Source organism: Narcine bancroftii, chromosome 2 (genome assembly GCF_036971445.1).
Source record: "Narcine bancroftii isolate sNarBan1 chromosome 2, sNarBan1.hap1, whole genome shotgun sequence".
Lineage (NCBI taxonomy): Eukaryota > Metazoa > Chordata > Chondrichthyes > Torpediniformes > Narcinidae > Narcine > Narcine bancroftii.
In genome coordinates this window covers 141,397,193-141,423,844 of record NC_091470.1, presented here as the reverse complement: position 1 = coordinate 141,423,844, position 26,652 = coordinate 141,397,193, and the positions used below count along the sequence as shown (strand labels likewise).

Below are 26,652 nucleotides of genomic sequence, written 5' to 3'. Positions count from 1 at the left end.
GCACCTGGGATACAGTGCCACACATTTTGAGGGAGAGTTGGAGAGAAGGTAGTTAACCTGAAACAAGGGCAATCATTCTAATTTCATGTTGAGTAAATTTTTTTCAACCTGTGAGATCAGTTTGGCTCCAAAAAATTTTGGATAAATGAGGATTTCTGATTTGTTTTGGATAAATGAGGATTTTGGAGAATCCGATTTCAGATCATCCGAGTTGTACTGTATTTTGAAAAGTAGCTCCCAAGTTTTCAGTGCCAAGATTTTGGTATCAAATCAACGTTGACTTTAACCTGCAAAAAGTCCAACTGGTAAAGAAATTATTCTGAATTTCAATTTTGCAGAATTTTCTGTACAATTTGCATCTTCCTATCAACAGCTACCAATGTGGTATGAAATTGCTGTATTTGCATAATTGCCAATTAAGCAGGCTGAAGAAAATTATGGCTCCAACTATGGTATAATTACTTTTTCTGACATTGTTTGTTACTGCAGTGATGCTCAACCTCTGGAGCAAAAGTGCAACAGTTGAAGCTGCAGATTTATTTCTATAAAGTAGCAGTTCAGGTGTTAATTTTTTTTCTTAATTCTTTTGTTTTAATTTAAACTCTTTATTTCACCAGTTTCTCAACACTTGATTTGCCAAATCCATCCTCCATTTGTATTTCAAACGCTTTAATCTGCATTTACCAAGAACTCGGTTGTCTTATTTTTCACTTCATGTTGTAACTTGTTTTCAGCAAGATATTGGACAAAAAAGCTGGAAGTGAATGACGAAAGAACCTATTTAAAATGTTGAGCAAAATCTAGACTATGACCTGAAAAATAAATTTAATCTAGGCAGGTGGGTAAGGTCTGTAAAAACAATGTTTTTTATGTTCAAATTTATATATTCCTCTGGCTAGCGCAGATTTGCATTATGTTGCAGCTATTGGTTTCATGATTGCCTAATAACAGTCTTCTCTTACATTGGTTGCTCTTGTGTGAGTGGTAGTACAATATTTTCAAATTTTGAAATAAAGTTGAAAGCTGTTTAATTAGTCAACTGAGAAAAATACCAAGATTTACAGATGGAGAAGGAGTCACGTGATGGAGTAGTGGCTGGTAGGAGAATACCAGCCCTCTCCAGAAAAGAAGGAAAAAAGTGAAGAAAAAGCAAAGCCCCAGCCAGACACACAAATCACAACAAATAAAAGATAAAGGTGTGGAGAAAATGACATCTAAGAAAGAAAACCCAAAAACAACGGGTAAAAAAGAAAGACACCGGAAGAGAAAGGTGAAGGCCTTACCTGCACGAAAAAGCAGGGACCCGCTGTGGAAAGAGGAGCCCACTCCCCGAGGTTCGTGGAGACCCCTCAGGGTCGCGACCCACTAACAGCAGGACTGCAAAAATGGCTCACAGCCAAAGAAGGGTGTGCAGCTGCGCACGACAAGAACACCAACGGGAGGGGGAACCAGCTGTGGAGTTTCACTCCACAGCACGAACAGCTGAGAGAGGCCCGACAGCAGGGCTCCCAGCTGGAAGATAAAGAAAGCAACAGGAATGGGAGGGGGAGAAAGAAAAAAGGAAACTAAAGACACAACAGATAACCAGCACAGAAGAGGACCAACATCAAGGTACCATGGGGAAAAAAAATACTCAACAAACTGAGACAGGCAACTCAATAAGAAAGTCAGAAGAGACACAGATACAAGGAAGAAGAAATAGAAGACACAAACCCAAGAGCAGGCACAGAAGAAGAAGAACACCAAGCTCTGCACAGATGAATAGGAGGCAAAATGAATGGACAGTACATAGGAAAAAAAAAATTTCAAGAACAAATGAAAGCATTAAAAGAAAGGCTGACACTAGAATTTAGTGAAATGAAAAGTACAGAAGAAAAAGTGAGTAGAATAGAGCTGGTCATAACATGTAGGGAAAAGATTAGAAAATGTGGAAGAACATGTAATGGCGGTAGAAATGGAAGTGAACGACTTAAAAAGAAAATTGGAAGAAAGTGACAAAAAAGTTAAAGAAACACAGGAGTTGTTAGCTCAAAAGATGGATATAATGGAAAACTATAATAGGAGAAACAATATAAAGATAGTGGGCCTTAAGGAAGATGAAGGCAAAAGATTTGAAAGAATTTATAAAAGAATGGATCCCAAAAGTCCTGTGAATGCCAGAAATGCAGGAAGGAATGAAAATAGAAAGAGTACACAGAACATTAGCCCCGAAACCACAGTCACAACAAAAATCAAGATCCGTTTTAGTAAAATTTCTGAGATACACGACAAGAGAAAATATATTGGAGAAGGCAATGAATAAAATTAGAGAAGACAAAAAAACCACTGGAATACAAAGGTCAAAAAATATTTTTTCTACCCAGACACAAGTTTTGAGCTCCTAAAGATGAGGAAGGAGTTTAACACAGCAAAATCGACCCTATGGAAGAAAGGCTATAAATGTATGTTAAGATATCCAACAGGTGCTTAAAATAGTTGGCCCGGGGCAGCAAAACAAGATTTACAGATGGAAAAAGATTTGAGATCTGTAATTCTGCTTGTTTCTAAACTATCATATATACTTGTATGATAGTCATTCCCATGTAAAAGTCGATGCCCCTATTTTTGTCCCTGATTGGCCACCAATTTGAACTCCTGACACCCTAACCACAAACCCTCTTCGGGCACCTGCCCATCCAAGCTCCTGACACCCTGAATGTGGAATTAACACCTGGTCCTGGCCACCTTGAATAACGCAGGTGTTTATGGAGGTCAAAAGTAGTATTATGTAAAAGTTAATCCTCACATATGACCTGAAAAATTGGACCTTGAAACGTGGCTATTACGGTACTTTACGGTAATTTTAAAACGTTTTTAACAATGCCTATGCATCCTGACTAACTCTAATTAGCATTTGGGCATGCCTCTCACTGTTTGATAAAGCATAATTATTTTGCATGCTACAACTGCAGTTAGTTGAATTATTCAGTTAGAAAAGGTACACAATTATGAAATATGACTCTTCAGAAAGCTGTCTGGATCATAAAGTCACTGGTTGGAAAAGAAAGAACAGACATGTCATGGAGCATCTTTGGACTAGACTGAAATTGGCATCAGGGTGCAGTTCCAGCATGTGTTGCATCCTAAAATAGATGACTTGAGATATTATTCTGTGCTACTTAGTTCTGTAGATCAGCATGGGTTGGTGGTTGTTTAAAGAATTAATACACGGTTATGCTCAATGATACTTGATTTCATGCTAAAGGCAGAAGATACCAAAATAGAATGAAAAATATATTTGTAAGAGTGGGTTGTGTGAATCCCACCCTCTAATACCCTTTTTACACTGAGATCCCACTTAATTGGCATGTAAATGTCCAGTCTTTAAGTCAGCTTGGGTTGTTCACACTGAACCAAGAAAAGCCGGGTCAGTGCGACCTTTTACATAGCAACCCAAGTCCTAGAGCAAAAGGAGGCGGGACCTGCAGGATTACAGTGTCGGCATCCTGTGTGATGTTATCGTATGTGCTAGGCCATGTCATGACCTCGTTGCTGCTGTTTCAAGTTTGAATCTCCTGCAGGTAAGTCGTACACATTCAGTGTCCCAGCCTTTGGACCCGGAAAGCTGGATGCGGCCTTTTTGACAGGAGCCAATGCGTAAAGCATTGGCTCTGATACTACCTACCTTGGCAGGTAATACAGTGGATGATAGGACATATTAATTAGAATAAATATATTACCAAAATGTTTATCTTTTCCAGTCTATACCAATTTTTATCTTACCTTTTTTGACTCACTGGAGTCTTATTTCTTTGTAGATACAGTTTAAATAAAACAACTTCATTTAAATAAAGCACATCTTCAAGAAAACAAAATGAGCAGAGAACTATCACTATCATCTGTATAATTTGAATAATTGAGGTTATTGGTTGTGGGATGATCTAATTTTGTTTTTCAACAAATGCTATACTTTGCTGCTTTTCCTCAGTTGAAATGTACTACAGCTTCTTTGCTTTCCTCTATGAAATTTGGGCTAGGCATTTTAAACATATTTTAACATTTGTAAATTAATTTTTTTAATGAGCATGATAAACTTTGTATCAAACCTCATTGATGCAAAAACCCAGAGTACAAGCAACCACTAACCCCTTTTATACTGCAAAGCTGGGGTATTCCCGTAGACATCTTAGAAAGCCAGCTCCGTGAGTCAAATACGCTCCACTGCTGAGACTACCTAGCTAGGTGGATTGAAGACTGGTAAGTCTAGACCCCCAATCCATCTTGCAATGGTTTCACAAAGGTGGATAAAAGATGGCTTTCAAGCTCTGTGCAAAGGGCTGTTATTTTGGGGGAGTGAGGAAGGAGATGGTACCTAGAAAATGGTACATATCATGATTTTTCTTTAATGCACAGCCACATCATTTGTCTTTCGTCAAGAAAAATTGAGAGCAAGTTTTATTTCATATCATAAACTTTTTGGTAGTGATTTGAAGATTGTGTAAAGGTAAATTTCTGTTACCTGAATGGCCACAAATACATGGATACCTGTACTGAAGTGAGTTATGCTAAGTAGCCTGAATATAGTACTAAAGGGCATAGGCCATTTCTGACCAGTTGCTGCTCAAAATGCACTATTAAAATTGTCTCAATGTGAAACTGAAATACTATTGCAGCGGGCTTTTTTGTGTGCTTTGAGGCAGAGATAAAGGAAGCATTCTGTTGTAGCAATGTTAGAAAGCAGAAGTGATTCATTTTCCAAAATTTATTGAGTCTTTGCCTTGGTTCAAATCTAATTTAAAAAAAATTAATGATTAAACACTGTTTAACAAAATTATGTAATCTGTAAGCAAAGTGAAAAGCTGTGATTTATATATTTAAAAAAATGTTTTAATGGTACTGAAATTCTTTCCCTGGACTGTAAATATTCTGCCCTGGGAAAGAGTTTCTTTGTGTTAAATGGATATCAATCATTTAAATTGCCATTTGTGTATTTTAACTTTGTTTCTAAATTGACTTATTGAACCAACTTGCGACCTGTGATTTGCATCCCTCTGTGCAAATGATCAAATTTTTAAAAAATTTAAAATTTTTAAATTTATGCTGTTTGTTATAATCTCAGAAGCTACAACAGGGATATGGGGCATGTAAAAGCCAAAATGTGTGTACTTAACCTTGTTAGTCAGTGTCCCATGCACAAGTCTTAGGTTGGTGCATGCACAATGGGTTCACATATTGGCGTTAGATTGGCACGTGCACAAGAGTTAAGGGTGTGATTTCAATATTGTCAGGGTGCTTAACGTTTGCGCAAACACCAACTGAATTCCAGTACGCAAACCCACCAAAGACTTGCACGTGCACACAGGAATCGAGATAGTCGCGATTCCAGAACGCTGACTAACAAGGTAAGCATGGACCAGAATGTGGAAAGATTCACCAAAGTTGATCAACAAATTCAGGAAGATTTAAGTTATGTACAATAAAAGGAGATTTGATTTTAAAAGTTTGCTTTATTATCTGGAATGATCTCAAACCTATTGTATTCTTTGATAGCCCTCTATACTGTCCACAGTTCCACCATTCATAGTGTCATCTGCAAACTAACACATCCACCTACTTTTATCCAATTTGTTTTTCTGTATATATCACATAAATCATATACTGTGAATATTTTATATTGCAAACAAGAGGGGTCCCAACACCAATCAATGTGGAACACCACTGAGCACCTCCAGCCAGAATAACACTTTCACTGCTGTTCTGTCTTCTGTGGGCCAGCCAGTTCTGATTTCAGCTATGTGCCTGGGATCTATAATGAATTCGATATGAATTCACTATAGATCCCATGCTTTGTAACTTCTGGATCTGCCTACCGTGCCTCATTAAAATCCATAGACAACCTCCACTGTCGTATCCTCATCAACCACTTTAGACTCCTCCTCAAATAAAACCTCAAATTTGTAAGCCATAACCAGCCCCACACAAAGTCATACTGACTGTTCCTAATCTGACCATGCCTTTTCAAATGTGTGATTCCTATCCTTGGTTTCCTCTCTAATATCTCTTGTTGAGGTAAGGTTTACCCACCTATAATTTACTAGATTATTCTGACCTTCCTTGTGTAAAGGTACAACATTGGTTAAAACCAAAACATAATCTGCCAGAGGAACACAGCTGGTCAAGCAGTATCAGTTAGAGAAAAGGAATTGTGTGCATTCTTGGCTGGAATCCTTCATCAGATCGGAGCACGGAGGGAGAAAGCTAGATGACAAGGACAGAATGGGAGGGGATGAAGAATGACAGGAGTGATTGCCTGATACCAAACAATGGTAAGGGAGGGGGTAAAAGGGGTCAAGGGAAAGATGAGTTGTGCAGGCTGAGGGAGGTGTTGATGATTGGAAACAAAGACTCCCAGTGTTGGAATCTGACAACAAGGTTACAATAGTGTTAATTACAAGACTAGATGGGGAAGAATCCAGTGGGGGAAATGTGGGTGGAAAAGGACAGAATTGAAGAGGGGGGTGAGAATAGATGGGAGTGGGTGTTAGAAAATGGGGTTAAAGTGAGTGAAAATGGTGAATGTAAGTTGGAAATGAGCAGGGAATTCTATCTTGGAAAATTCTGTTTTCATTCCATGGGCTATAGACTACCCAGGCAGAATACAAAGTGTTGCTCATCAAGTTAACATTGTGCTTTACTCTGGTAATGGATCAGGCCAAGAATGAACAGAATAATGTGGAAATGGGAGTTGAAATGGCATGCAAACAAGAGCTTGGGGTTGCAAATGGTGCAGGTGCTCTGTGAAATGATGTACAAGTCTGGACTTGGTCCCCTCGATTATAGAGGAGGGCACATGAGCACTGCATGCAGACGATATTGGGGTAAGTGCAAGTGAATTTTTGTCTCACCAGGAAATGTTTTTGTCCCTCACCAGTGGTGAGGAGGTGTAGGAGCAAGTGTTGCATGATCATTTGCAGGTGAAAGTGCTGGGGGACTGAACCCTATAGAGCGCAGAAAGAGATGGGGAGGTTCAGGAAATGACCCATGTGGCTGTTCACGTAGATGGTGGAAATGACGAAGGAATATTAACCCCTCTTTGTCCTCGAAGTCTTAACTTCGCCTATTGCTATTTAGGTTACAAGTCTCTTCATCAGTCCCAGCAATCTTATTACTTCTTTCAGTACCCTGGGGTATATCCCATTAGGCCCTGGTGATTTATCCTCGCTCTTCCAATGATCTTTCTTGATCTCAGAATCAGTGCCAAGTTTCTCATTGGTGTTTAAGGCAATTAAATGGCTGTTGTGCGTAATTAAATTGCAAAATTCACCATACTCTAAAACAGGAAATTTTTGTATCTTGGGATATCCAATATGAAGGTTGTGGAGCTTTGAACTAAGAGGCTGATACATTTTTGATAGATTGGACAGAGATTTGACAGAGGTCGATGAGAAACTGGAATAAAGGGAATTTAGCCTTGAGATCAGCCATGTATTGAATTGTTGGGCCATTGCTTGTGCTTTGCCGTCCTATTATAAAAAATTGATTAAAGTTGAGATGCAAGTGCAGAATGGATTCAGAAGGCAAATAATACATTGGCTTTCATTGCTAGAAGATTTGAATATTTGATGAATTTTATGTTATGTGGTCTCTTTCTTCTGGGAGAAGATTAGAAGTGGGTGGGTTAGGGTAGGGGTGGGGGTTATTATTTACATAAAAATATGTATGTATTTTGTTTTTCTAAGCTGTATCTTTTATTGTATGTTTAATCATGATTTAATAAAATTTTTAAAAAGATTTGAATGCACGAGTAAACTAAATTGATTTTTGGTATGTTGATTGTCTTGAGTGAGATTGAGTAAATAGGGTAGAATTTAGAGAATGATGAGTGATGTGCTGGGTAGATGTGGGTTGAAGTAAAATTAATGCTGGAGATGTGGGGAGAATGTTTTCCTTGAGCCTGTAGTTCGATTAGTTATTCGTGTCTGAAATGAAAAATTCTTCAAAAACTGGTAAATCATTCCAGTTCTGTAATCCAGAATGTTGTGCAGGCTATTGTTGGTTGTACTTGATATGTGGATATGTGTCTGTATATTAGAGGAATTGATATGGTAATAAGGCAGGAAAATATTGTGGTAGAAGATCTTGAGTCGGCCAGAGAGGTTGAATGACCTATTCCTGTTATTTTGTATTGGTATATCTAGGTCCTTGCTTACGTCATCTGAAAACACATCTAAGGGCACACTTTTCAAAGAACTTTTAAATTAGATATTTAAAATATTAAATAGTTGGAAAGCATAGTGTTAACATTTTAAATTGCAGAATTTTGCAGATGGGAGCTTCATACAGATGTTGAGTAAACAACAACATGAACCCTTACTAATACATTGCAAAGAGCCTTTGTTTTTATATGATGACACCATAAATACACAAACACTGAAATGTCAGTTTGAGGAACAAAATAAATTGCAATTATTCAGGCATTATTTGCTCCTTACTGAATTTTGGCAGGAAAAATTAGTCATTTTCTTATTTCAAATAGTAAATTGCCAAGTTTAGAAATAAAAGATACAGTGGAGCTTGCATACTGAAAGAAAGACTTGTACTGTATTTGTACAATACCATTTACTTTCCTTTCAGGATATCGCAAAGCACTGTACAACTTGTACTTTTGAAATGTGGTATTATAGAAAACATTGGAGTTGATGTTTAACAAGTATTCACATGGTAGCACAATGACACCCTACTATATTAGAATGAATGAGGACTGGAATTTGGTCAGTTTCAATTTCTAATTGAAAATTCTCTTTTAAAATTAGTGTGGTACTACAGAATTTGCACTACACGGGCTTGGAGAAGAACACGCACACCAAAGCCTTGAAGTTGAAACTAGTTAATTGCACTGGTCGTCGCGTTTATATAGGTCCCAGGCACTGACATCAGGACACTGCATCATCAGAGCACCGGCCTGGAATTGGCCATCGTTCCCACCATAGTTCATCGTCATTCCACCGTGTGGTAGGTCACTTGGGTTGGTGGCCGGTGTCATCCCCAGGTCTGTGCATTCACCACGTTTGTCATCCATTTTTTTGTCGGTTTGCATCTCCATGTGCAGACCTCTACACACCTCGCCGTCGAACCGGCAATCAGGACGTTGACTTGGGCAGTCTGCCCCTGCGTCGCAGGGGAAGAGTGGAGACCAGCTGATGACAGTCCAGATATGCCAGCTTCAGATGGTCAACAATAAGGCCTCCTTACCGTCAATGTCGAGGACGAAAGTGGAGCTATTGACCCTGATGACCCTGTAGTGCCCCTCGTAGGGTCGCTGTCGGGGCAGCTTGCGTGCACCCCTTCATAGGAAAACCTACTACCGTCGTCAAGTCCCTGGGGATGATGTTTTGGCTGGCTTTGTGATAGGGGTTGTTGTGGGACCAGGGACCCCATTTATTTGCTGCAAGTTCTCAAGGGTGGCTGCAAAGTTTTCCGTGCGTTTGTCATGAGCCAGGAATTTCCCCCGGAACTATTAAGAGTGTGCCATAGACTATCTCCGCAGCCAAGGCGCTGAAGTCTTTCTTCAATGCAATGTGAATCCCCAACAGAACTCAAGGCAGTTCGTCCACCCACTTGGGACCCTTGAGCCAAGACATCAAGGCTGCCTTCAAGTGCCTGTGGAAGCGCTCCACCAACCCATCGACTTGAGGGTAGTATGCCATGGTGTGGTGGAGCTGTGTACCCAGGAAGTTGGCCAGGTTTGCACAGAGCCCAGAATTGAATTGTACTCCCCTGTCTGAGGTTAGGTGCTCTGGGGCCCCAAATCTGAACACCCATGTGTCAGAATTCCCTGATGCAGGATTCTGTGGTGGTATCAGCTAGCAGGGCCACCTCATGAAGTGGTCAAGAGGTATCTCGTTCCATGGGTAGCATTACTATGTATGTGGCTGAACCTCTGCAGCACTAGTTCAAAAGTCTGTGTGGGCTCCTTTGAGTCTCCACTTTTGAGGACTGACAGTTTGTACAGGTCTTGGCCCACTGGCTGACCAGCTTGTAGAGGCTGTGCCAGACAAACCTGCTAGCCACCATCTTGACTGGTTCATATTGCCAGATGCGCTAGGTTATGTATGGCGTTGAAAACTTGGTGCCTCCATTTGGCCTGGATAATGGGGCGAGGGCTGCCGGTGGAAATGTTTCACAGTAGTGTCAAGTTATCTGGGCCGACGGGGATGTCTTCCACCCTGAGACCGGAGATGACTGTCCTATACGCGGGGATCTCAGGGTTCTGCTGCTGCGTTTTAGTGGGGGCCATATAGTCGACCTTTTGAGACAGAGCATGGACCATCATGATTGCAGAGCGTTGGCTACCACGTTGCTTTTCCCTGCTATGTGCTGTATGTCAGTGATCATTTCAGACACGTAGGACAGGTGTCTCTGCTGTTGGGCTGATCCCGGGTCCGATACCTTATGGAAGGCAAAGGTCAATGGCTTGTGATCAGTGAAGACCTTAAATTGCTGACGTCCCAAAAAATAACAGAAGTGTCTTAACAGCAAGTACAGTGCTTATGGCTCTTGGTCGAAAGTGCTGTATTTGATCTCTGGGGGGGCCTGCTGAAAAAAGGCCAGGGATTGCTAATGGCCTTTAATGAGCTGTTCCAGTACACTTCGTACTGCTGTGCTGGAGCTGTCAACTGTCAGCAGTAGGTGCCTTTGGTCTAGGGTGTACCAGGAGGGTGGCATTGGCCAGTGCATCTTGGCCTTCTGGAATGCCCTCAAAGACTCATCGACCCAGGTAATATCCTTTGACTGCCCACCATTAGTGCAAAGAGGGGACACATGATGTAGACCACTGCCGGTATTAATCTGTGATAAAAGTTCATCATACCAGTGAATTCCTGTAGCCCTTTTACTGTACATGGCTTGGCGAAATGCTGGACTGCCTCGATCTTTTTGGGGAAGGGTGTTCTGTTTGATTATTCTTTGCCCCAGGAAATCAAGTGTCCAAGCCAAATTGGCACTTAGCGAAGTTAATTGTCAAACTGAATTCACTCAACTGAGTGCACAGTTGTCTCAGGCAGGCAGCATGGCCTTTGCAGCTGTGGCTAGCAATGAGGATATTGTCCAAGTAGCTGAACGCAAATGAGAGGTCCTAGCCCACTGCGTCCATCAGCTGCTGGAAAGTTTGTGCTGCATTTTTCAGACTGAAGGGCATGCGTAGGAATTTGAGCATACCAAAAGGGGTTATAATTGCGATCCTGGGGTTGAACTGAGATTTGGTGGTACCCCTGGATGAGGTACACCTTGGAAACACCCGTGCAGGTTGGCAGTGACGTCTTAGATGTGGGGCATGGGATATCTGTTTGGCGTGGTGGCCTTGTTGAGGCAGCAGTAGTCGCCACTCCCCCCTCGCTGTTTTTGGTACCATGTGGAGGAGGGAAGCCCAGGGACTGCCAAAGCATAGCACAATCCCTAGCTCCTCCATTTTCTTGAACTCTTCCTTCACAAGGCTGAGCTTTTTGGGAGGGAGCCAGCATTCCCTGGAGTGGAGCCCTCGGACAGAATGTGGTACCTTACTCCATGCGTTTGCTCGACCGCAGAGAACTGTGGCGCCATTATTGAGGGGAACGCTGCCAGTACACAGGAGAACTCGTTAACTGAAAGCATTATAGAGTCAAGGTGGGATGCAGATAGTTTGGCTTCCCCCAGAGATAGAGTTCAAAGTTCTGTCTTGCATCAAGCACTGTCCCTTGAGGACTAAGCAGGCAGTGGCCATGAAGGAAGTTGGCCCCCCAGGACAAGTTGAACCACTGCCAGCTGTTGCCAAACTGAAGGGGGATGGTGCGGGTACCAAAAATCCAGATGGAGAAGCTATTAGCTGCCCTTGGTGTTGGGCCCTGCTTGCCATTGCAGGTGTCAAGGTCTGCGAGGGCCAGGATGCTTATCTCAGAGATGGTGTTGACCACGAAACACCTGCCTGGTAAGGAGTCCCTAAGGAAGAGGAGGCTATCACATGGGCCAACCGCCACAGCCGTCAATGATGGTTGGCCAGGGCATTTCCTGAAAACCCATAGGGTGAGCAGCTTTGACGGGCCTCCACCCCATCACTGATGGTAGTAGCAGAGCTGTGCTGGGTTATTAACTTGTCTTTCCGCTGGTCTTGGTCTTGTAGTCGGCTGTTCGTGGGACTTGCTGATGTGGTCTATGATGGCACTGGTATCCTCCTTCGCTCTCCAGAGGATGTCCACCTGGGCCACAACCATCCAAGGATTGCTGAAATCCTTGTCCATTAGCAAGGGTTGGATATCCTCAGGTAGTTGCTACTGAAAGATCTCGAAGAACCGGCAAGGCTTGTGGCCCTTGGGCAAAGCAAGCATCTCGCTCATCAAGGCAGACAGGGCTAACAGCTCTGAAGGCCGTGTATTTGCCTTTCTCCTGAGGGTACTGTAGGAAGTCCATGACCCTTCTCACTGTCCTGATCAAGTGTGTAGCAGGTGTTGTCAGCGACGATGTGTCGAAGATAGAACTGAACCTCTGCCTGCTCGAACCATGTGTGGTTGTGACACCCAAAATGCTGGGAACCTGAGTGAGACTACATGGATAGTCTCTGGCTCTGCCTGGTCCGTCATTTTAGGGTTCAACTTCCAGTTGAACCTGTCGGGGTCACCAGTATGGCAATCGCGCTACATGGGCATGGATAAAAACGACATGCACACCAAAGCCTTGAAGTTAAGACTGGTTTATTGCACTGACTGTCGCGTTTATACAGGGCCCAGGTGCTGACGTCAGGGCACCACGTCATCAGAGTGCCAGCCTGGATTTGGCTATCGTTCCTACCACATTTCAGTCTTCTTGCCGTGCGAGGTCACCTGGGACGACGGCTCAGGCCGCTACAATACAATATTATATTTACCTGGAGGCAGTGTTTTCTATGGATTTTGTGCTTGGATCTCTGGATCTAAATTAACATTGAACTCCAGGAATTTTTAAAATTACATATTTCATCCAATCCTTGAGTTTGTAATATGTTCTAGTGTTAATCAAAATAGGACATGGAAATTTACAGCACAGTGTAGTCCCTTTGTCCCACAGTGGTGTGCCGACCTAATAACCTTCTCTAACAACTGCCTAGAATTTTCCTACTGCATAACCTTCAATTTTTCTCAGTTCTATGTGCTAATCTACTAGTCTCTTAAAAGATCCTATATCTCCACCACCATTGCTGGCAGTGTATTTCATCCACCCACCCACCACTGTTAATATGGAAAAACTTGGCTCTTGAAGATGGTCACAGAAATTAGACGCAGAGGCTCGGTGATAGGTGAGAACAAGGTGAATCTTGGCATTGTTGCATTTAAGGGTGGAGGGCCAGTACAGTTGTGTGGGAAATGGAGAAGATGCCAGTAAGTTCTGAGTTGATGGCAGTAGAGGGGATCGGAAATGTTCTCTTTCAAAAATCATGGCTTCCCCATCCTAAAGTCTAAAATTATTTCCTTGAGAGCAAGATTGTTCTGATACCATGAAACCAGATTCTATCTCCATCCAATATTCTGACTCACCATTTCCTTTTTTGAACAGCACTGTGTTGATAGTAAATTTATAGGTTGCATTGGAGCCAAACTTGGTTAGTCCATTCATGACTATAGAGTAGGAGACTAAGCACTCAATCTTGATCAGCGGGTGCATGATGTTGCCAATCTGCATCTTCTGCAGTCTGCTCATATTTCCAAAATGCAATAGCCATGTGGTAAGAGAGCAAACCCTGTATACAGTGAAAACAACTTTCTATCATAAAGTAATTTATAAATGCTTCTGATATTCAATTTTTAAAATAAAGAACCATTTTGCAGCAAAAAAGAGTTGAGCTGGAGACGAGCTGTTGTGAGGAATAGCCACAGCTTTGCTCCAGACCATGGTCCACAGGCGCACACACAATAATCACATGCAGTGCCCTCCATGATGTTTGGGACAGTCATTTTTTCCCCTTGATTTGCCCTGATGTACTCCATTGTTTTAAATTTGTAAACAAACAATTCACAGGTAATTAAAGTGCACATTCCAGATTGTAGCACTTTTATACAAAGTCCCCTCATTTCAGGGCACCATAATGTTTGGGACATTATTGCCATCAAATCCGTATGTTTAATTGCCTCATTGGTACAGGCACGAGAGCTTGGTTTGTTTCGAAGCTTTTGATCACCTTTGTAGTCTGTAGTTGCCATTTTTCAACATGAGGTCCAGAGGCGTGTCAATGAAAGTCAAAGAAGCCATGATGAGGCTGAAAAACAAGAATAAAACGGTTGAAAACATTGCCCAGGCCTTAGTATTGCCGAAATCAATAGTTTGGAACCTCATTATGAAGAAAAAGTGTACTGGTGAGCTCAGTAGCTGCAAAGGGACTGATATACCAAGGAAGACCTCCACTGCTGATTGCAGAAGAATTCTCATCATAATGAAGAAAAAAAATCCCCAAATGTATGTCTGACAGATCAGAAACACTCTTCAGGTGTGGATATGTCAATGACTGCTGTGTGTAGAAGACTTCATGAAAAGAAATAGAGGCTACACTGCAAGATACAAACCACTAGTTTCCCAAGAAGTATTTAAGAGCCTCCAGAATTCTGAAGAAAGGTCTTGTGGACAGATGAGACCAAAATTAACCTGTATCAGAGTGATGGCAAGAGCAAAGTGTGGAGGCTTAAAGGAACTTTGCAAATCTAAAGCATGCCACCTTGGCTTTATTTTTCCAGTTAACAAATTATTATTTTAATTTCCCTTGTGGGTTTTGAAGTAATATTTTGGCTTCCTAACCCCTGATGTTTTAGTGTATTTTTTATCTGTTCTATGGTGTCTCTGCATACATGTGCTTGGAGGATTGGCATTGAAAGTTTCTATAATTTTTGTCTGTTTAAAATTTTATCCATTTCTGGTTTCTTTTTATATTTTGTTGAAATACACAGTGTTGGCAAATCACCAACCTCAAGTTGTCTTGAAGATTGTTAACCCTTTAGGAAATGCATAAATATTTGTGCTGATAGAATTTGTTTAATTGTAAAATCTGAGAAATGGAAGAATTTGCTATTTTGGAACCAGCATCACAGTGCTGTTATGTGTAACTTAGTTACTAGCAAACCTTTTATATTGTCAGTTATGAGATCAAATCTTTCCAAGATATTTCACAGGAATGTTATTAAAATAAAAATTGAGGTTGGAAGGGATGGTGCTTTGAAATTAAATAGAAGTAATAAAATTGAAGTGTTGCTTAATCTGCAGCTGTTGTTCTACAGCAAGTTTGAAGAGGAGCAACAGAATTTTGGAGAATTTACAAATGTGAAGGATAGATTTTGTTGAGAGTTACTGGCCAAAAGTATTTAGATAACAAGGATGGGTATTTCAGGAACAGATACCTGATATGAAGTTGAGCAGAGCAACTTTATGAAAGTGGAAATGGGAGGTCCTAATAATGGCTCCAGCACCTGGGCTGAAGATTATCTTAGCCAAGTTACAAGCAGCCTGGTTCAATTTCACATAGGTCGTGGGAAGAAAAAGTGTGATGGTCTGTGAAATATTGATCTTGCCAATTTTTGCTTAATGGGAATTTTATAGAGGGACTCAAGTGGTGATGGGCTACAGCTTGTCACCTGCAAGTATGTGGACATTACACTTTTTAAAATTGTGTTCTTTAGAGGCAATTTAAGCCCCTTTCACACTTGCAAGTGGTCCCAGGAATTAACAGCCAATTGGCCTTTAAAGTGTCTAGTGTGGAAGGAAAATCTTCTCAACCCTGACATTAAATGAAGTTATCTCATGCTGGTGATTGACGGCTCGACCCCTAGTACAATCCCCTGCATCTGCAGCCACCAACGTTGAAATCTGGCAAGTGTAGAATGGACGATTGCATTGTGGAATTGAAATGACCCAAGTTTTTGTGTGAGTGCAGGAATGTGAAGGAAGAAAACATTAAATGAAGGTTTAAACTTTGCTGTGGGAAAGTAGCGGAGTGGGAGGGGGGGTGGGGAAAGAGGAAAAGTAATAAATAGCAATAGCAGTCCATTTTTAAACAGCATGGGAAAGTTGGTAGCGCTATAACGCACAATTTATAAAGACCATGGGGAAAAGCAATGGTAGACCTGACTTCCCAGAATGCCATGCAGCAGAGAAACTCTTCCATATGTGCTCTGTATATACAGCTGTGCCCACAGCCCTTTTTCTGCCGCACAGAATTCTGTGAGGGCAGGTCCCTGACACTTTTTCCCCCACGGTATTTAAATTGTATGCGAGAGTGCTACCAACTTTCCAACACTGAGTATAACTTGTGCACTCTAGCAGGACCAACTTCCCAAGCTGTTTAAAATGTATCCACTATTGCTGTTTGTTGCTAGCACTTTCTCACGGTCCCTTAAGGTTTATATAGTTCAGCGCAACAACAGCAGGGGCTGACATAAAGATTAATTATGTTATAATTAGGCATGATTAATTTTGTTCAAATATAAGATCATAATACATTGGTCAGAATTTGGGGCATGTCCTCAGTCACTCAGTGTCATGATGTTACTGGTAGAACCCCGAGGATGATTCCTTGCAAGTGTGAAAGCATTTACTATCCCAGTTGGAATGGTCAATTGTGAAAAGACAAATTCCCATTCCTATCCCAGGACACCGAACAGTAGATTTAGTGGGATGCAAGTGTGAAAGGGGCTATAGAGATGAATGAAATGATGTTAAAATAGATACATAAACTAAGGAAAAGTCAGTGAAGATATTTATATGGAACAAGGCAATGATGAACTGGCATTGGATTATCTAATGGTGATAAAGTTTCCAGGTCATGAAGGGTAAGGGCTAACCTCTATCTATCACAGTTATTACTTTGTTACTATTGACTTAAAATGTATCAGTTACTATGAAGGGCAGAAACTTGAAGGGATTCAAGTGTTCATGCCTCTGTTGTCCTTGAAAGATGATTTTTTGACTTAAATTCAATTTTCTGTAGATTTGTTATTGATCTCACTGAAGCATATGTACAAACCATTAGGTAAGTTATGACCAGTGAATGTATGTTTTGATAATGAGTGAGGTGGATATTAACAAAACTGTTAAAGTGAGTTCCCCTAATCCTAAGGATGGGGTTGTCGAACATAAAGATTATACAATTTGCTTTGTTTTGAGAGGGTGATTTCATTCCCGTCATGCTCCTGCAATGATGTATCACTCTTTTGGTGCTACACTTGAATCTAAAACTGTTTTGTACTCGTATCTCAGGAGCGAACGAGCAGTGTAATTTTATTGTTGTTCTTTTGGGTTATGGGGCAAAAGTAGGTGGAGCTGAATCTATGACCAGATCAACCATGGTCTTATTGAATAGCCTGCTCCTTTTCCTCTTTCTTGTGTTCCATCAGCACTAGATGAGTGACTGGAAGTGAAAGGCCATTTTATGAAAGCACTTATGACCAATAATATTTGTTCCTGAAATGAGACATTACCAAATTTTTAATTCCAGATAGATCTGTTTAACTGAGCATGGGGTAAACACCCTTTCCTCTGATCTCTCTGCAGTACCTGGTGTTCTATTGAATCCTTTTGAATCTGTTTTCAAATTTCCAACCATATTTTAAAAAGTTCATGCTGTCAAAGGTTCAGGTTAAAGTAAGTCTTTTTTTCCTTCAGCCACCAATCCATTGAAAGTTTACTTGCTATGTCAGATACTAATGAGTTATGGCATATCAAGTTACTGCCTAATTGTGTATGTTATAACGATACTTGCAAAGTACCTGCTGGAAGTGGTAGAATTGTGTGTTTGGTTCAATTGGTAGTACTCATCAGGGCTACACAATTTATTCTTGGCCAAATTTGATCCTTGGCCTGTTTGGGTGGCATTTTAATGTTCAAGTTTCTTCTGGTAGAGTACTACATGTCTCTGAAATATTAAATTTTAAAAATGTACAAAAATTAAATCATTTATTTTGGTCAAATGGAATGTTAGACATATGCAAATTGTTTTCATTCTCAAATATAGACAAACATTGGTGAAATTTCTGAGTCGGTGAGTTTCAAGCAGCTTTCAATCATTTGCCTTTTTGGTTAGTGCTGCCATAAAAATCAAATGCTTTGCACATGAGAAGTCAACTAGCTCCGAGCTTTCTTGAGTTATTGAACAGAGCTCAACGTAGGTGTTCAGTTTATTATTAGGAATCGTATAGATATCCCAAAGACACTATTCTCCGGTCACAGAAGAAACCCTGGGTAGCAGTGACAGATTAGAATTTACAAAGCCAGGCTGAATGTTTGGGACTGGGATTAATCAACTCTAATGCCAGCTGGTGCTTACTGACATAAATAATTGAATACTGCTGGAGAGGTTGGAAAAATGTGTGGAGAGAGGTGTAAACGGCAGCATGCTGCTTATTTTCTAATTGCCCGAGGGATCCTGTTATTGCATTGGATGATAGCTTCAATTGTAGTTTTATAGAATTATAACAATAGCTATCTTATTGTCATATATGCTATGTAATGTACATAGAACTGGAATTCTTGCTACTTCATATAATACTGTAGTGTAGTATACATTGAATTAAAAATTGACAAATACAAAAGATGGGAAATATTTGTAGTTATCCCCAAAAAAAAGCACCTTGTTGTCGTGCACCATCCTTTTGTGGTGCTGGAGCCATCTTCCTTTAATTCAAACTAAATTGGGTCACTGCTCTATATAAGGGACAAATACAGTATATTTAAGGTAATTCAAAACTCTTGCCAGAATCCATTTAGTTTCCCAAGCTTAGGGGTAATCTCTAAAGTTCAAATTCATTATCAGAGTACTTGGTATCACATACAGCCCTGAGATTCTTTTTCCTGTGGGCCAGGCAGAATTTTTAATTACCAGTAACTATAAGCTGTGCTCAAGACTAAAGAAATGTATACAAAGAGTGCAAATTCAGAAATATTGAGTACAGGTGCTTAACCTTTTATCCAGGATCAAATACCTGCCGTTGTTTGGAATCTTCGGATTTCGGAATCATTTTAAAATAACGGTCCCTTTAAGCAAATGCCTTGCTCCTGGTCCTCACCATCCGTCACTTCCCCAATCTAACTCCCAAAATGGCAGCAGGGGTGCAGTGCTGTTGAGTCCAGAGTTTACAGTGCTGCACAGCTCGTGACGAGAAGCAGGCAGTGATGGCTCAATGTGGGAGTGATGGCTGTCTTCGTCACCCATTAAACCCCCCCCCCCATGCAGCTGGAATTGCTCTGCCGGAGCCAGGGAATATGCAAATCGATTCTAGCTGGGTGGATGTTTATGGAAGCATATAAAATTATGAAAGGGATAGGTAAGATAGGGGCAGAAAAATTGTTTTCACTGATAGCTGAGACCAGAACTAAGGGACACAGCCTCAAGATTCAAGGGAGTACATTTAAGATGAAGATGAGGAAAAACTGTTTTTCCCATAGAGTAGTGAATCTGTGGAATTAATTCTCTGCCCAGGGAAGCGGTTGAGGCTACTTCATTAAATATAAGGTTCAGGTAAATAGATTTTTTAATAAAAAAGGAATTCAGGGATATAGGGAAAAGGTAGGTTTGTGGAGTTGAGTCAATGATCAGATCAGTCATGATATCATTGAATGGCAGAGCAGGCTCGATGGGCTGCATGGCCGACTCCTGCTCCTATTTCTTATGTGCCAGCCACCACCACAGGGGATTCCCTCTGAAAATGGACAATATTTGCACAACATTTTTTAAAAATCAGTTGCATTTCATTCAACCTACCCCACCTCAAATGTCCAACCTCCAAAATCAAAACAACGCAACCTTTAGTGCAAACACCCTACGTGTCTGAATGGCCATTCCGAAGACAAGTGTGCTAACTTGTTACGAGAAATTAATGTTACTTGTGTGTAAAAAACCATATTTGATGAGCAGATGTCATCTACTGAAAAATGTGCCAGTTTTTGGAGGTTGCCAGTGTTTGGAATCCCTGATTTAAAAAGGTTAGGCACCTGTAATAAATAATGAAAAGTATGAGTTCTTGAATGAGTTTCTGAATTAGTCTTGTTCAGGAGACTGATGGTGGAAGGTAGCAACTGTTTCTGAGCTTGGTAGTGCGAGTCCTCCTTGCTGATGGCAACAATGAGAACAGCATGTCTTGGGTGATGTGGATCCTTGATGATTGCTTCTGATCTCTGACGGCAGTGTTCCATGTAAATTCTCTTGATGGAGGGGTGAGTTTTGCCTGTGGTCTACTGTGTGCACTACCTTTTGAACGGCTTTCTGCTCAGGTATTGGTTCCCCCATACCAGACCATGATGCAGCTGGTCCACTACACATCTATAGAAGTTTGCCAAGGGACCAATGGCATACTGAACCTCCACAAGCTTCTGAGGAAGTTCTAACATGCTTTCTTCGTGATGGTATTAATATGATACAGATACAGCTTTTGAAAAATGTAGCACAACTCAATTTTTTAGATCATATCAGTTCTTCCATTTTTTTGTACTGTTCAGTGTGAGAAGTAGAATGTTTAAATATTTGTGAATTAGGCTCTTTTAGTTTTATTTCCAATAATCAGAATTCATTGTCAGGAAGATGTATCACAAAATTTGTTATTTTGAGGCAGCATTACTGGTGCAAAAATTGCTATAAATTACATTTTAAAATTGGTGTGAAAGAGAAAAAGTGAGGTGGTGTCTGGTTCATTGTCCATTCTGAAATCTGATGGCAAAGGGGAAGAATTTAATTTTGTACTGATGAGTGTTTGTCTTTAGGCAATGAGAACAGGGCAAGGCCTAGATGGTGAAGCTCCTAGATGACAGAGGCTGCTTTCTTGATGGCCTCTTGTGGATGTCTTTAATGGAGTGAAGACTAATGCCCATGATAATGCTGGCCGAGTTCACAACTCTAGCCTCTTCCTGTCCTATGCATTGGCACCTCCAAACCAGTCAGCATGCTCTCTGCAGATCACCTGTAGAAATTTGAAAGAATCTTTGACACACCAAATCTCCTCAAACTCCTAAATATAGCTGCTGGCGAGCTTTCTTCATGATTGCATCAACATGAAGGCCCCAGGATAGATCTCTGGAGATATTAACACCCAGGAATTTGAAGTTCCTTACAGACTTCACTGCTGACCCATCGATGAGGAAAAGATTTGTGTTCTCCTGTTTTCCCTTCCTGAAGTCTGCAATCAGTTTTGCTAATGTTTGTTGCATCACTAGCTGTTCTGTCTCACTTTTGTACATTTGGTCATTGCCATCTGTGATTCTGCCGACGAGTGTGGTGTCATAAGCAAATTTGTAGATGGCATTTGGTGCACCTAGCCATGTAGTCATGGGTGTAGAGTAGTGGGCTAAGCATGCATCCTTGAGGTGTGTCTGTGTTGATTATCAATGAGGAGAAGATATTGCTACAAGAGCTCACTGACTGCGGTCTTCCGATGAGGAAGTCAAAGATCCTGTTGCAGAGGGAGGATCAAAGGCCCATGCTTTGGAGCTTGCTGACCAGCACTGAGGGGATGATGATATTGAAACATGAGCTATAATCAATGAAAATCAGCCTGATGTACATGTTGCTGTTGTCTAGATGATCCAGGGCTGAGTGGAGCATCTGCTGTGGTTCTATTGTGGCATTAGATGATGTGAAGTGGGTCCAGGTCTTGTGTCTTGGATACAAGTTAATTCTGGCCACGACCAACCTTTCAAAGCATTTAGCACAGTAGATGCAAGTGCGACTGAGCAATAATCATTGAGGCAGATCACTTTGCTCTTTTTTAAGAGGCCCTTTCAGCCCACGAGCCCGTGCCACCCAATTGACCTACAACCCTGGAACGTTTTGAAGGGTGGGAGGAAGCCAGAGCCCCCAGGAAAAACCCACACAGACATGGGGAGAAATTTAAAACTCATTACAGAGTGAGTTTTGAACCCTGGTCCCAATTGCTGGCGCTATGACAGCCTCGTGCTAACCGCTATTTGCTAACTGGGCTACCCAGTTGGACACCAGAAAATTGCTTTTTGAAGCAGGTGGTAACAATTGACTGCAACATTGAAAGATTGAAGATGTACTCCAGCTAGTTGGTTGCCACTGATTGTCCTTGTCAGGACGCCTGGCAAGGATTTTCCCTCTGGAAGGTTGTTCCCTCTGGAAGGTTGTTCAGATGTTGGCCTCAGACATATCACATGGTCTTCAGCCTCTGCAGGGATTCTCATTGGTACTATTGAATTTTCCTTTTCAAAGTGAGCATAAAGTGTTCAGCTCAGCTGATAGTAAAGCAACACAGCCATTTATAAAGGGCATTGCCTTGTAGGATGTAGTGGCCTGCAAGCCCAGCCATAGCTAGCGAGTATCTGTTTCTACCTTCCCTCAGAATGCAAATTTATTAATATTGTGAGAGCAAAAGAAGTGAATGTTTTCTCTATTATTTCTACTAAACATGCTTGTATGCTCCCAGTTTGTGAACCTTGTGTTATAATGTGGTTGCTGGCATTGGGAAGGAATAAAAAAATCTACGATATGACATTTTTTTTAGAATATTAATCCGCATTGAAGAAACATTTCTCTAACATTTCTATTCCGTTTTAATCTGTTTTGTAGCTAGTCCATTACTAAAAGAACAGAGAGCCTTAAATTGTTCATGTCTCCCTAATTCCTGTTATGAGTTCCTCAGCATGTGTCGATGTATTTCTTACCAAATCAGCTATTATGTGAAAGCCAAATCCATTTGGGGAAATGCAATGTTAGCAGCCCACATGATTGTAGTACATAGTCATTGTCTAGTTGCAAAAGCCTCGTCTTGTATTTAATCAATTAACCATTTTTTTTAAAGTTCATTGTATTGCTTCTTGGGGGAGCTTGATGTGCAGATTGGGATGATTTCTTTATTTAAGTGCATACGATTAGAGAAATTCATTGGCTTTAAATTCTTTGCCTCCCATTGGGGTGAAGAAAAAATACCAGTCATTTTTATCACCAAGCAAATTTGGACGTAACAGCCACTTTATCCCACCCATACTATTTGATTCAGGTGCCTGGCTGTTTTCTCTTGTACCCTGATGAGGACTCAGACCTGAAATGTTAGTGAACCTTTACTTCCTCCAGATACGACATGACTGGCTCAGTTTCTCCAGTACACTTTGTGTATTGCATTTAACCCCAGCATCTGCAGATTTGTTTAACAGCCACTTTATCTGACTAGATTGTAAAGTTGAGAGTTTACATGAATGGGCCCAAGTTTCACTGCACTATATCCAGTGATTTTTTTTTTAATTCAGGGGAATCTGGGTTATTTTGTATTCACTTGTTCCACTGTTTTATTGACTGCTATTTCTGATATTTTTGTTAATTGTAAAACTCAAGTGTAACTGTGATTTTAAAATATTTAGAGCAGCCATTTGATTTGTATGTTATTCATCACATAATACTCTCTGCAACTGTAATACATTATTTGCATATTTCCCTTGTACCAGTATTGTATAATTATAACTAAAACTGCATCAAAGTCCAGTGAATCGAGCATGTGATTAAAGATCATTTTACAATAGACTATATTTTTCTTTTAGGAATACATATAAAATATGTAGACAATATCTAACGTTTAATTAAAATTAGTGAGCACAGATTTTAATTTCCTTGTTTCTTTGTATCTATTTGCATAATATTGCTTTTAATTTATTCCTGTGCATATGCCATCAAGACGCATTTTATTGGCTATCAGCTGGTGTCCAAAAAATTTTCAGTGACCAGTGTTTGCTAAAATTGCTATCCATTTAATATTGTAATTTTCAACTTGTTTCGTCATTTGAAACTAGATCATAAATAATTTTTATTTATATAAAAATAAAGATTATAAACAAGCTTTGGCAGTTCACACAAGATTCTCCATAATTGCAGAATAAACCTTTAAAAATGTTGTTACTCTGAACTTAAAGTAAATGACTTGCATTCAAAATATTTGCGTTTTCAGACGTATTAAATTAGATGTTAATCCATGGGTGAACATAAATAGTCTCTGACTTAAAACGTATCTAAGTCATTGTTCCAGTAGATGAGAATTAAAAGCATTAGTACCTAGTCGGGGCCCAAATTTGGTTTTCAATATAGGAGTAATGTAGATGTTCAATAGGGAAGTTAAAGCAACAATGCAACTGAGTAAGTTGGTATGATTAAAATGAGTTGGAGGTCATTTACTCCAATGATCAGTAAATGATACTGACAGCTATGGATTAGATCTTGTTCTGATTGTTTTAATCCAGGCATGTTGTTTCATATAAAGATTAAAAGGATTTTGTGTCATTGCACTAACCACAAGATCAGTTTGGAATAAGGTGTGCAAGTTAGAAGCCAGTTTCTAGCAAAGATTTAACTCTGGTCAAGTATGTTCAGTTCAAATGAATTTGTCATCATGGTGAGTTTGGTCAATACTATTGTAAATTAGACAAATATTTAAAAGCAAATGTGTGCATAATCTTTGTCTAAAATTGTTTTATCTAACTGGAAAACAAAATCTTAAGTTTAAAAATTCAGCTGGGCAAGTTTATTTTTGATGTTTAATTGTTTTAAAAAGTAGGTTATTTGTATCAAAAAAGCAAAATGCTCAAGCATTTGGAGCTGCACATGTCCATTATATCACGCTGATAGAATTGGTAATAGAATAAAACACGAAAGTCTACAGTTGCTGTGATTGTAGTGACACAAATGCTGGAGGAACCCAGCAGGTCTCACAATGTCCATAAGAGGTAAAAATATATTACTAATGTTTTGCACCAGAGCCCTTCCTCAAGTAATGAGCAAAAAGCAGGCATCCACCTGTATTAAAAGGCTGGGGAAAAAGAAAGAATGGAAGGGAGAGAGGTCTATATTAGTTTCATTCTACATTAGATTCCATGCCCCCAGGTTTAGCCCGTTTTTTTAAAATTCAGTAACATTTCCACCAATGGAACCTTTTTATTGTTTGATCTGAGTGCCACCTTTCAGTTTGCTTAACATAAAGAAAGTAGAATAAACATAAATCGTCTTATGACAGTAACTGGATTTGGGTCATGGATTGTCATGAGTTTGTATAATCAGCAGGTTCTTCTTAAACCGATTTGGCGTAGCAGTGAAATGAACAGTCCTTAACCTTGAGTGAATTATGCAGCAGGGCAGACTGCTATTCGCACACAGTGAATGGACTAGTCTGTATGAGAGTGTTGAACCATCACAGCAATTAGGACACTTTATATAAAAATAAAAAAAAAAATTGTTTTAAATAGTAAGTACGAGTATATAACTTTGGTTGGGGGGGGGGGTCTTTATTCATATAGTGCTGGTAATGGGATTTAATTCTCTGTCATCGGCTGCTGTGCATTTTAAAGAAAGGTGATGTATGACTGGAAAAGTTGCAAGGTCCATCGTGCCGACTAAAATTGTTGTAAATCTGTTGGATATATTTAGTATATTTTCAATGGATGTACTTTAAAATGGTAGAAAAAAATAAATGAAGTTACACTCGTCAGATTTGAACTTTTGATTATAATTTTCCTATCTGATTTTGTATTATAGATTAATTTTAACTTGAACTGTGTAACTTAAACATATGTAATTTTTTTTAACCGGATTTCTAGTTTGTCTTCAATGAAAACATGAAATGCCGCTTGTATGCATTGAATGGACCAAATGTATGAAATTATTTTCATATGCTTTCTCACCCACTCTGTCCCCAGATCATTGATCATCATCTTGTGGCGAAAACACAAATGTTGGAGGAACTGACTAGCTTTTTGTTTTTCAGATATTGGAGTGTTCCAGTGGAGGCGAGCTTAAAACAGGAAAATGAGTGAACTGGAGCAGTTACGTCAGGAGGCTGAGCAACTGAAGAATCAGATCCGAGTGAGTATTACATTCCAGCATGTGAACTGTTGCAAATTCCTTTATAACAACTGTACACAGAATACTGGATGGAATGTGGTTGGCACAGATGGTTTGGTGAGGCAGAAGAGAAGTTTCTGGCCAGCAAGTGATGCTTTATTTTGACTAGCAAATAGGGGGTATTTGTTCTGGGCTGTCACTGGATTATTTACCCCTTGTGCTGAAACAAACTCCCAATGTTGTGGGTGTAGTACAGTTCCATGAAAGTGGTGACAAAGGTAAATGATGATGAAGCTCACTCCTAGCATATGTCTCCAATTAGTCAGAGCATTGAGTACAGGAGCAGGGATGTCATGTAATAACTACACAAGATATTGGTGAGACTACGTTTGGAAAGTTGTATGCAGATGGGTTACTTGGCTTATGGAAGGAATTTCATTAAGCTGGAAAGAATGAAAAACATTCGTGAGATTGTTACCTTGATTATAAAGAGGTTTTATAGGCTGGGACTTGTTTTTTATTGGAGGCTGAAAGGGGACTATACAGATTTATAAAATTGTAAGGGGCATAAAGAAGGTTAAGTCGTCTCATTTTCCCGGGTGAGGGGAATCTAAAACTAGTTAAAACAAGAGAGATTTAATTGGAACCTGAGATGCACCTTTTTTATTCAGAGAGTCATGGGTATAAAATCGAAGCTGCCAGAGGAACTGGTAACAGCATTTAAAAGACATTTGGACAGGTAGGTACATGGGTAGGAAATGTTTAGAGGAATATGGGATGAACATAACCAAATGGGACCAGCTTCAGTAACTCACTTGATAAACATGGGCAAATTGGACTGAAGGCCTATTTCCTTGTTG

At 40.2% G+C, this 26,652-nt stretch overlaps 1 protein-coding gene across 2 annotated transcripts in view; it reads left to right on the top strand.

Moving 5' to 3' along the window:
* LOC138754269 (guanine nucleotide-binding protein G(I)/G(S)/G(T) subunit beta-1) overlaps nt 1–26,652 on the top strand; it is a 61,634-nt gene that overhangs the window by 11,757 nt on the left and 23,225 nt on the right. For both annotated transcript variants that reach the window (XM_069918255.1, XM_069918254.1), the window contains exon 2: nt 25,716–25,813. In XM_069918255.1, coding sequence (XP_069774356.1) covers nt 25,757–25,813 — 57 coding nt within the window. In that variant the 5' untranslated portion in view covers nt 25,716–25,756. The remainder of the gene's footprint in view (nt 1–25,715; nt 25,814–26,652) is intronic.